Source organism: Pocillopora verrucosa, chromosome 3, assembly GCF_036669915.1.
Source record: "Pocillopora verrucosa isolate sample1 chromosome 3, ASM3666991v2, whole genome shotgun sequence".
Taxonomy (NCBI): Eukaryota; Metazoa; Cnidaria; class Anthozoa; order Scleractinia; family Pocilloporidae; genus Pocillopora; species Pocillopora verrucosa.
In genome coordinates, this window is record NC_089314.1 from 24072530 (window position 1) to 24084677 (window position 12148).

General features: G+C 37.6%; 2 protein-coding genes and 1 pseudogene across 3 annotated transcripts; 1 reads left to right on the forward strand and 2 right to left on the reverse strand.

The window, feature by feature from the left end:
• Positions 1 to 1601, reverse strand: part of LOC131782022 (uncharacterized PE-PGRS family protein PE_PGRS24-like) — a 33784-nt pseudogene extending 32183 nt beyond the window's left edge.
• Positions 1602 to 3436: 1835 nt separating this feature from the next.
• LOC131782021 (adenosine receptor A2a-like) lies at positions 3437 to 4487 on the reverse strand. Its single transcript, XM_059098730.2, has one exon. It carries the CDS (start codon positions 4394 to 4396, stop codon positions 3437 to 3439), a length of 960 nt encoding a protein of 319 aa, XP_058954713.2. The 5' UTR covers positions 4397 to 4487.
• A 4354-nt stretch (positions 4488 to 8841) lies between these two features.
• LOC131782005 (beta-4C adrenergic receptor) lies at positions 8842 to 12065 on the forward strand. 2 transcript variants are annotated; one of them, XM_059098715.2, is made up of 2 exons: positions 8842 to 8952; positions 11048 to 12065. In XM_059098715.2, exons 1-2 carry the CDS (start codon positions 8903 to 8905, stop codon positions 12063 to 12065), a joined length of 1068 nt encoding a protein of 355 aa, XP_058954698.1. In that variant the 5' UTR covers positions 8842 to 8902. The 2 variants fall into 2 exon arrangements, with proteins under 2 accessions (XP_058954698.1, XP_066020584.1); XM_066164487.1 differs by having other exon boundaries at positions 8856 to 8952; positions 11076 to 12065.
• The last annotated feature ends 83 nt before the right edge of the window (positions 12066 to 12148 follow it).

The window sequence follows — 12148 nt, forward strand, 5'->3', positions numbered from 1 at the left end:
TCTTTTTTAATTCGAACTTTTTGACAGCCACATATTTTTTCATTATTTTATTACAACAGCTTACCCGCTTAGTTCAAACGGCGATTGGACTTAAATTCATTGAAAGCCGGCAACTTATTGACCATTATAAAAACTGTGTGAGCCGCTTTTTCAAGAAACTCATCAATCTGATGCCTTATCGTCAAGTGATTCAGACAATTATACTTCAATTAAGGCCCCGTGAAAAGACGGTGGTAACTAATTTGCGTCTGAGAGGGTAGGGTGCCGGATATTCAAATATGGAGGTTTTTAAAGGTAATTTTAGCTTGTCAGGCAGACAAGCTATTGCAATTTTGTTTTCATCCTTGGACTATATTAAATTGCGGAGTACAAAAGACATTTCCGTAAAAAATTTAGGCCCCTTGTCAGCCAAATGAAACATATATGCAAATGTCTTGTCCACCCTAAATTAAAAATAAAGAAAGATAGAAAAAAGAAATGCAAATTACTGTGCGAGGTGCTGCTCGCGCTAAAAACAACGGAGTACAATTTTTAATAAACTGAATAACTAAATGTAGTGTTCATCGGAAAGCTCCAAATTTTTTTTTTTAGCTGGATTGCATTCATTCTTGAAGTTTAAACCACTGATGTTACAACTTCAGTGTTCTGTATCACGTTCTTTTTCCACCGCATTGTTCTCTTCAGGAAGCTCTAATGCGGAGTTTCTTGTGTTATCAGTTTTAGTTATTAAATCCTGCAGTATTCTCCACTCAGGGGTTTCTATTAAATACAATGAGGCCTAGGTTCTGTTATTCCGAAACATATACTTATGAAATACTTTCATTCGGAGAAGTGAATTTCCAACCTTATTTGAAAAACATGGTAACTGTGAGTCTTTCGCTATTGCTATAAAACGAAAAAACGGCTAAAAAAATCGAAACATATCTTGTAAGAGCTCTTGGTTCAGTAAATAAGCCCAAAATTTGTTACTCAACAATTCTGGATTTTCCATCTAAAATCAGTATACTAGACTGAATTTGGAACAAATCTCAGCGCGATTTTCATCTTCATTCGTTCACCTTACCGGTAGCCATTTTCATCTTCATTTTCATGTGTGTCGGGTTTTCTTCAAATTACTATTAGTGCTAAATAGGTACAGAGGGGAATTGGCTTTCCATTCGATATCAAACCTGGCAATAAGGGAGAAACGAAGAGAAACTTGGCTGTTATATTCTGTTATGGCGTTTAGTTGGTGTTGCTTACCTTATTATCTTTGGGAAAACGGGAAAAGACAAATCCCTCCTCGTGTATAAGATTGTTCTCTATAACCACAGAATCCATCAAATGCTCATCGTTCAGCTCGCATAAGCCACGGCGTTGAAGTGATGATATTTCTTTAAAGTTTATCGAATGACATCTTGAACTTGAGAGGCAAGATTGACTGCAGAAAATCTGACTGGGAGTTTCCCAGGACTTAAAGGTAAATCCTTTTAATCTAGAGTTAAACTTTGTCAAAATTGCCCCTGGAAAGGTCCGATTTTCCTCTGCAGACAATACAGGCACAGTTAGCAAATATAATGCAAGTGAAAGAGAGAATAACTCCTTCTTCGAAACTATAGACATCTTTAGGTTCACTTATACATTTGCATTTTTTCCTTTGAGAATTATTCAGCTGCAACTATAATATTTAATCAAAATAATAAAAACAACTTTGCAACGATGATAAAGTCTGAAGAATCCATCAATGTCAAAACTTAGAAGATTAATTATATATTTTTTTCAAGTGAACCTGTCATAATCAAATAAAAGGATTCTTCCCCATTGACAAAATGAATTTCGATATTAAATTAATTTCATAGTTTATAATAACATATTTGAAGAAGGTTTCTACGCCCGATAATATTCGTAACTTTGTAATCAATTTAGTTTCATAGCATTAAATGTCATTAAGGTATTGAGTAGAATGTTGCTACAACTGAAATATATATTTTCTTTCATTTGAAAAATAATTGCAGAATCTCGTAGTTGTTGATGGAAGACATTTTTCCTTTGTCTGTTGGGCAGATCATTTCGGGGTATCGCCATTGATTTATGATGGTAATTAAACTGATTGGAGTGCAATTTGGGCTGAAATCATGCGCGTGATTTCAAAATCGAACTCACGCTGCGTGCTCGTTCGATTTGAAATCACAAGTATGATTTCAGACCAAAATTGCACGACACGAGGTTCAATTACAACTTTATTACATCCCTTTTGAAATACAGGACTTGGTCAGTTCAAATATTTTACTGATGCAGCACTGAGCCGGTTTAAAACTCGCACCAATTACAGCCAATCAGATTACAGGGACCAGTAGTGATTTCAAAATGGGTGAAATAAATTATTCAATGTACAAACAAACGAGATAATGATAATAATCTTAGTTGAACGTTAGCTTAGAGCATTCGCTCTGAATTTTCGATCGTTAACTTTGTTTCACTCTGCTCTGGAGTATAGTTATTTAGTAAATGAACTCCTTTAGGCGGTTGGCTGATAGTGTCCGCTGCTGAAAAATTGATATTTGCCCAAGAAGCGATACTTTGAGGGCAAATGTGAAATTTTGCGGGCAATCTATCAGCCAAGGACATCATCAGCCAACATACCAGATAGCCAGAAGTGGGTTTATTTACTTCATAACCCTCCCATTAATTATCATATCGCGTGTTGACAGCAAACTTTTGGTACCATTTCTTGTACTTTCTGGAGAAGCATTTGAGATAATTTTTTTAATGTTACTACCAGTGAACCCTAAAAATAACGAGTTTGTTTTACGTCCATGTAAAAATAATAAACATGAAAAAGCGAGACCATTAAGTTGGCTTTGTTTCTTTTCGACGAAAATAATCAGAGGACAAATATCGAAGTGGGGTATCTTGCGAGATAACTGTTCGGTTGTTTTGTACCACGTGACGTAAAGTAGCCAATAGAGTTGTGCGAAAAGCAATGTGTGGGTTATAATCACATTTAATTGCACGACGTAAAGCAAGACAACGAGCGTATCTGAGTTGTTGCTTTTAATTCGGCTGTCTCTGACTTTAGTATTTTTTTTAGCAAAGTGACGATTTTATATAGGCGAGGCCCTTCAAAAGTGGCAAGCCCGAATATACAGAGCAATCGAGACAGTTGAGGATCCAGAAAGCTACTTCACGGGCTCAAGCAGTCAGATGCAAAAACGGAAATCGCGCTCACAGTTTCTTCAAGCTCTAATTCGGCTTCTTTCGGTATTCATATTCATGTGTTCTGATTGACCATCGCGACTTTGACAGTAAACAAAGATAACACCTTGTTAGGTAAGTACAGTGTCCAATTTTTAAATGATCATTTGCAATTATACAATATATTCTTTATTTAACAATATAACCACCGCTGTAGTGAGTCAATGCAATCGTATACTACGTCATAGTGGAACTAATTCGTTTACTGGACGTTTACCGCGCCATTGCTGGTAAATAGTATCTCTGCAAACGCCTTGGTAACTTTATAAAATAACCTCTTAACTTGCCATCGATAACTACGAATAATGAATGTGTATAATACGGGATCTATGGCACATTTTGATACGTAAATGATTTTTAAGAGTTCTGCAGTGTTGAATGTAATTTTCACCCTTTCACTAGCGAAACATTCAACAGAACGAGTGATGGATAAAGGCAGGAAACACAGTACATAGGCTCCAACTAGAAAAAACATATCTTTGGCGAGTGAACACTCCCGTTTTCGAGCTAATCTATAGGCATGTCCAGTTTGAATAAGTGGTTCTCGAACTCTATTGGCGAGTTGAGCCTCGTTGAATTTTCGGATGATTATAAACATGCGCATATACAAAACGAAGATGACAACCAGTTCAAACTGAGCAAGGGGATACAATACCAGTCGAAATGCCTCTATGTCATGAAAGGAAGTAAGCAGGGTCGTAACTAATGCATATAGCCAAATGAGCAAAATATAGAACTTTAAAGCTATCCCACTAAACAGCTTCTCTCTTCGCAGAGGCATCTCTAAGGCCACGTATCTTTCCAATGTAATAAAGAGCAGAGTACATCTTGAGGCGGTAACTGCTATGACCAACACTGATCTAGATGTAATATTAAACGCACTTGGTGGGTTACTCATGACAAGGCTTACTCCATCATCATCGTCTACCCAATAAAGGCTTATCCAAAGAGGTTCACCTACAAGGCCAACCATCAGGTCAGCGGTAGCAAGGTTCAGAACAAGGTAGTTGTAAACAATCCGTAGTTCACTGCGCGGTTTCTTACACAAAGTCACAATCACCAGAAGGTTTCCTATTATAGTTATGATGGAGATTATAGCTATCACAGGTGGAAAAGGTCCTTCCTTAGGTGCGGAGGGAAGGGTTTCATTGTTCTCTGCCATCCTGTTCAGTTAAAAGTAGAATTCCTTGAGCAAATAAACTAGTAGAACTGCATGTTATAACAACACAAAAATGTCATAAACGTCAAGCAACCAATGGTTCAATCTTACGTAATCATTGTTCCTCGGGATCGGGCGTGAAAAGCACGAGAATTTTAGAACCTTTTTGATGCAACACGAGAAATCAAAAATGTAGATCGCGTTCTCGGGTGCTTAAGAATCCAAACTCAAAAATGGTAACTTGCCTTCTCAGCAGACGTCAAACTTTTTTCAGTTTCGTTTGCACGTGCCTGATTCAGCAAACGTTCGCTTTTTCACGGCAGATCGATCAGAAAAAATATATTTATTACGTTATCCGTCAGAGTGCAAGATGCCTCCAGCTTGTCACGAGACACATCAACTGTCTAGAGTTATATAATAATCTGGATTATACAATATTTATTTTGGTTCTTTCTCAGGATCTATCAAAGTAAAGGTGTATCGAAGGACTTTTTCACTTTTATCGTACGTTTGATCTATTACTGAACAGAACCACGGCAACATGATATCCATTGGTTAAATATAACTTTTAGATAATGTTAGACATGTTAACAATTGAAACTGATAAGTAAAATCGGTTCCAGTTACTGTGTAAAGGAATTCGAAGTTTCAATTCGAAAATTTTGTTTTGGCCAAAAAAGGACTCCACTTCACGCATACTTCACTTAGTTCTCCTTGGGACACTGTTCAAGCCCAAATTCAACTGAGTGTCATGGCGCAACAATATTTTGACAACACATGTAGGCAAAGAATCTGATCCCTTAACAGAGATTGAGCTATAATATTTTAAATTGTTTATTGGCTAAATGTTCAATGTGAGACATTTCGTTCGGCAGACAACCGCTCAGTGATATCGTAGTGTTTGGGTTATTGCAACCATGTAGGTTTGCAAAACTAAATGAATTAACTAAGTTGTGATATTTTTTTCGTTAAATTATTGATTAGAACCAATTTCCGCACTGGTCTTTAGTGGCAGATGGCAGACACCACAAATTATTACACGAGCATTAATTCAAAATTCACATCACACTTACTTGAGCTGTAAAATATAGGAGACTCCTGGTGACACAAGAAATTGAAGTCGAATTTGTGATCGATGAGCACAGTACTAGAACATGACTGGTATATGGGACAGATAAACATGAGACTCAAATTGGTTTTGACGCTCACGAGGAATGTCTTGTCAGTGTGTTGAACTCAACAAACATATTCTTATCGATTTATTGTATTGTAATCATTCTGAGACACGAATTTTAAATGTTGGCTCTCGAAGAAACAAACAAACAAACAATGACGGTATCAAAATTGTTAACAGAACAAATTATTGAGGAAATTTTCATAAAAGTATATAACTATGGCTGCAGTTAAATTTTGTAGGGCCTTTCTTTTTGCATCTGTTTATAGGGACAGAGGTGTCGTCTGCGTGTCAAAATGTATGACTTCGAATAAATTAGAAAAATGGAGAATGAGATCGAGAAAGAGAGAGAAACAGAAGATGCAAACTTAAGAAAGGAGCAGGCAGAAATATTGTCCTGTCATGATAAAATTTCATGTTCCTTTTACTAGCTAAAAGTTCTGCTTTCATTACCAAGCCAGTGTTTAAATTATAATCCGTAACTCCAAAAAATAATTTTGAAACTGCGAAGCAAAGCAGTGGAAAGAAGGGGATAATTTGTTCTTGAATCGGTGATAAGAATACCTTCTTGAGACGAAAAAAAAAAAGGGGGGGGGGAGGAGAAGAGGCCGATAGACATTTTTTTTCCGAGCCGTTTTACATCACTGAGTCGCACTGAGAATTTGCGCACAAGGTTAATTCATTTTACACTTACTGTTATGCATAGCATCTTATATCAATCAATCAAATACAAGCTTTCTTGTCACGTTTGGTTGTGTACGATTTAAGGTGGAATTTAGTATGAAGACGGTTAGTTGCCAAATATTCATTACCGGAGAGCTTAACATCAAAATCGAACTAAGAAATTAAAAAAATTATCTCGTGACAATATCGAATCGTTCCATTATTCAAGAGTTGTCGACTCTTGACAAGAGAACTCTGTCTCGTGACAACCCTCAGTCTTCTTGGACTCTGATCTTCAAGTTGAACTATTCAGTTCGACTCGTCAAAGCACGTGAAATGACCAGTTATTCTAAGCGTGGCTTCGTGTTATGTAAGGTTTTACTCCCAGGCCAGTTGAAAAATCAGGATTGCATAGTGGACTGGACTGGCGATTAGACTGAACCGGATCTGATTGTTTTGGGCTTGGAAAAAATATCTAAACCACGTGGTTTAAATGAATGTTGCTCCGGTTTTTAACATTATTTCTTAGAAAAGATCAAACGTACTGTGACTTTGCATTGAAATTTAATAGATAAATCAAACAAATATGGGACACAGACGTAACAAACTGAGAAATTAAGGCCAGTTTAAAAATGTGGACTGACTGTGAACTGGACTGAACTTGACTGTTTTATAATTAAATTTTAAATTTTTGTTTTTTCTTTGTAGGGGTTTTGAGGAGGAGGGGGGGGGGGTGGAGTCTTGAGAAAGTATTGACGACAACGAAGGGGGTGGGTGGGTAATGTTTGGGAAGTTGCCGTTTGGTCGCTCAAACCCAGACCTTTGACTCTCAGTCGTCAAGGGTCCCTTGAAAGTTTTCGGAAAATAGCAGGCTTATTAACAATTATAATTTTATCGATCGGCGTGGCAGAAGGTTCGTTTTTTTTCTTCGCAATTTCTTTGACCCAAATTAGATCGGCCAAATATAGTTTTGTCATTAACACCCTATAAGATAATTATCAGGGCTTACTCTCTTAAATTAATCAATGTTTCAAAATATGTGAATTCTAATTTTGGGATCGTCGCACCCCTTTTCACAAAATATAGGTCAGAGCAAAGGTTTCGGTATCGAGTAAAGTCTCTGCACCAGAAAAAAAAGACTTCTCTAAAAAGCAGAGTTTTTGGCTAGCTAGGTATCAACCAAATGCACTAACAGCCCCACGTGGCTTTTCTGGTCACTTGCCAGGATTCGAAACATTCGAGTTTCTTGGTAGAACGGCGTGAAAACTGAAAGATAAGATAAGGCGTGTTCATTGTTTGAAGAGAGATCCACTCAACGATTACTGACCAGAGGCAGTTGGTTCAATCGAAGCCGCTAGAGCCGAATTATAATTTCCCAAGACAGTGATCCAGATGAAGTGTGAAGCAACCTGATATCTCCTATCGATCGAACAATGGGATATTTTTGATCAGCTGTCGATACGATTCATGACACCCAATGGAAAGAGAGCTCAGTGACAGATCAACTTTCATTATTCCATGATGCAATTAAAGCTGCCATTCTAGAGACCAACAAAATAGCAACTTTTAAGAGCTTCAAAGTTCTCGCAAAACATCGTCTATCCACTGGAAAACTCGGAGATGGCACACATCAGTGTAATTATACAAAACAGTAGATAGCGTTGAAGGTGCTCTCTGATTGGTTCCTCAAACTCCGAATACCTTTGCTTCCTTTGCTTCCTTTGCTTTTTCATCTCCAATTTGAAACGCACTCCACTTTTCTTTTGGTTTGTTTTTAACGTTCCTTTCCGGTGAGCTTCTGGTTTTCCATAACTGGTTATCTGAAAAGTCGGTCTGGATTTGCATTAATTCAATTGTAATGCGTTGTGCAACTGATCCAGAAAACCCGCACCACCTTTCAACCAATCAGATGCAACTGAAACTAGAGCCAATTGAAATTTTGCTCACTCGTGTTGTCTGGGTTACGGCTGCATTGTTGTTTTTTCTTGGAGCTCTTACTGACTTCTTTAGATATTTCTGTTTATTCTTATCAGCTGTTGGGAATCTGACTTTTATTTTGGCTTTACGACATTCGATCGGATTGTATCTTGCTTCTACATTGAAGACATTAGTAGTATAGGAAATCGCATCGCTTCTGCTGGGTATTTGGGATGAAACCCCATCGTAAAACACTGAGGAGTTTTTTATTTTTTTGCTGTATAGAATTTGATCGACTTCAGGGTCCATAAATTAAAATTACCCGAAAATAGAAGTTCGTTTGTTCAAGATATAGTGAGAGGGAACTTGGTCGATCACTAAACAGGGTTGTTCTAGTCAGTTTTGATTTGCATGAAGTTCGCAATCTAAGATGGCAGACGATTCAAATAATTCTTAAATTTGATTTGTTTCTATACACATGCCCAAACGTGACACCGGTCCTTTAATAATTAGTCTTACAAAAACTTAGAAACGACGGAAAAATAGAACATTTAATATATCGATAAAAAAAATAGCATGCTTGTTGAGTGCAACACAAGACATTCCTCGTGAGCCGCGGCGTCAATTAACCAATTGGGCTCATGTTTACTTTTAAGTCATAAGTACCAGTCACGTTCTTAAAGTGTGCCTATGGACGAGACATGGCAACTTCAATTTCTTTAAATTAGTTAAAAAGGAAGTTGAAATTACCGTTTATGCGTTGCCCTTTTCTATTACGTGTAGTTTCTGATGTTTTACAGCTCAAGTAAGTGTGGTGTGAATTTTGAATTGATGCTTGTGAGATAATCTGTGATGTCTGCCATAAGGAGCCTTGGGTAGAATCTCTTTCAAACCAACTCTTCGGCGGAAAAACGTTTATTTCATTATTCATTCATTTGTTTTTTATTCATACTAGTGTTATAATCAAAACATCGTAGTATCTGTAAGCGTTTGTCTGCTAAACAAAGGTCTGCTCTCTAAACGTTTTCGCCGATATAAGCAAGTCAAAATGTTATGCCCGAATCTTAGATACTTTGTTTACATGTGTCGTCAAAAATTTTTGGAATGCGAAATACTGTTGAAATCAGTGTTATAAGCTTTTGGCTCATACAGCGTCCTAAGGAGGAGTGAGTTGATTTTTAAAGAGAATTATGCGTGGAGTGGAGACTAATCACAAAGAGTCCTTTTTTTTTAAACCAAAACGGCTCAGAGCTACAAATCGTAACTTCCGTTGCGCGGTAACGGGAACCAGTCTGACTTAACAGTTTCAAATGATTACTAATAGTATCAAATCGATATTCGATGCTGCCGTGATTCTGTTCAGTAATGAATCAAAATACGGTAAAGTAAAAAAGTTCTTTGTTTTATCTGTCCTCCTAGAAATCGTGAGTAAAAACAAAAAAAATGTTGTACAATTCCGCTCGTTACATAACTGTCGACAGTTGACGTGTCTCGTGACAATCAGAAGGCGTCTTAAAATCTGATGGATAACATTGTTTGTTTGTTTCTAATCTCCCGTAACAAACCGAACGTTGTGTCAATCAGGCACGTGCAAACATAGGCCTTCAGTGGAGAAAGTCGTTTAAGGGTCTGAATGCTTAAATAACCGGGAAAGCGATCGACATTTCAATGTTTATTCAAAACTTATAACAAAATTCTCGAAAGTGATTGGTTATCACCAGCTCGATTTGAGCATTAGTAGGACATGCGTCATGCTTGCAATTGGACAGTGTTATAGGACAGTTAAAGGGACAGTTCACACGTCATGCCTGTGTAAGTGAACAGAACGCGTCATGTGCGTGCGCTGTTGTCTCGCATTTAGCCGAGTTAACTGTTGTTTTTGTTTTTATGAAAACGTATAACCGACGTTCAGTTTCTTATTTAAATTTTGTCATAGTTTTGATTAATTGGTGACAGGACTTCGTGTCTTCCAATTCTGTCTGTAATCATACTATTGATTATCAAATCGGACTCACGCTTCGCGGTCATCCGATTTTGTTAATCACTCATATGATTACAGACCGAATTGGATTTCACTCGGTCCTATATCCATTACAAATAAAAAAAAGTTAATTCCCTTGCTTTCCTCGCCTGATACCGGAATTACGATTGCATTAGATTGAACCGTCAGTTGCTTGACGATATTCCTAGAATATTCTTCTAGAGGGTGTGAGGATTTTTGCGGGATCCCATGGTAATTAACTCTTTACACCCTAACATCCAAATACATATTCTCCAAACTGTTCTGTATACATTTCCTAAGGAACTGATAAGAGAATTTGTTTAACAATCAAGAACTTCTTTGATCGTTGATCATTTTCTTTATTCTCATGACCTTAATGTTTGATCCAGAAGTGACAATGTGAGGAGAAATTAGATGTGAGGTCACTCTCAGGGGTTAAAGGGTCGAAGGGGGGCTTTGAGGGAGAGACCAAAGAAAATTGCGCTTTTCTTTTATCCCAATTATTCCCTTTCCCTTCCCCTCTTCCTTATTTTTGGAATCTGGGAACGCAGGCTCTGATAAGGTAAAGTATTCATATTGCATTGATAAGATGTAGAACATATGTATTTTAAGCTTAAGTTTCATCTAAAAAGGCTCAGTTTTCGTATACCTTTTCGTTCTGCTCAATTTAAACTCTCTAAATTCGTGTTGGAGCGAGGTTAAGATTGATTTTTTTTCCATGATCACCTAAAATGGGGGGGGGGGGAGGGGGGTTAGACGAAATTATCGGAATACTGCAGAGCCTTGTGGGTTGGATCGGGCAAATTTCTTTGTGACACGACCAAATCCTCCCCCCACCGGCGATAAATGATGACTGCCTATTCATTAAGTTTTTTTTAATTATCTTCATCGATGACAGTTCTACTTGGTTGATTTTTCTCATCAAGCAAATCCAACATCAACAAAGTAGGATGGCAGAGGACAATGAAACCCTTCCCCCGACGAATCAGGAAGAAAAATTCAATGGACTTTTTCCACTTGTGATAACTATAATTTCCATTATAACTATAGTGGGGAACCTTCTGGTGATTGTGACTTTGTATAAGAAACCGCGCACTGAATTACGGATCGTTTCCAACAGCCTTGTGTTGAACCTTGCTATCGCTGACCTGATGATGGGCCTTGTAGGTGAACCTCTTTGGATAAGCCTTCATTGGGTAGATGGTGGAGTAAGCATGATGTTAATGAGCGACTCACCAAGTACGTTGTATGTCACAACTAGATCAGTGTTGGTCATAACAGCTACCGCTTCAAGATGCACTTTGTTCTTTCTTACAGTGGAGAGATATGTGGCCTTAGAGATGCCTCTACGAAGAGAAAAGCTGTTTGGTGGAATGGCTTTGAAATTATACATTTTTCTTATTTGGCTTGATGGATCAGTTACCGCCCTACTCATTTCCTTTCATGACACAAATGCAATACGGCTAATTTTCTATATCCTTCCTCAGTTTGAACTGGTTGTCATCTTCGTTTTGTATATGCGCATGTTCATAATCATCCGAAAATTCAACAAGATTCTACTCGCCAATGAAGTCCGACAACCGCTTGTTCAATCAGGAGATGCGTTTAAATTGGCTCGAAAACGGGAGTTTTCCTTTGCAAAGAACATTTTTCTTCTAGTTGGAACATTTTTATTGTGCTATCTACCATTTTCTGTCACTCGCGTCGTTGAATACTTCAGCGACGGAGTGCGAACTTCACTTTTTTTTCAAGAATTGTTACTAATCCTATACGTATCAAAATGCGCTCTAGATCCCATATTATACACATTTATTATTCCAGGTTATCGATGGCGAGTTAAAGAGATGGTCTATAACTTTGCGAAGACCTGCGCCGACCGATTACCATCAGCTAGTAATGGCGCAGGAAACCCCTAAAAAACGCTTTATCATCACTAAACGTCTGGTTTTAAGTTATTAACGTTCTGACATACCATAGCCTTAGTTGTTGAATGAAATAT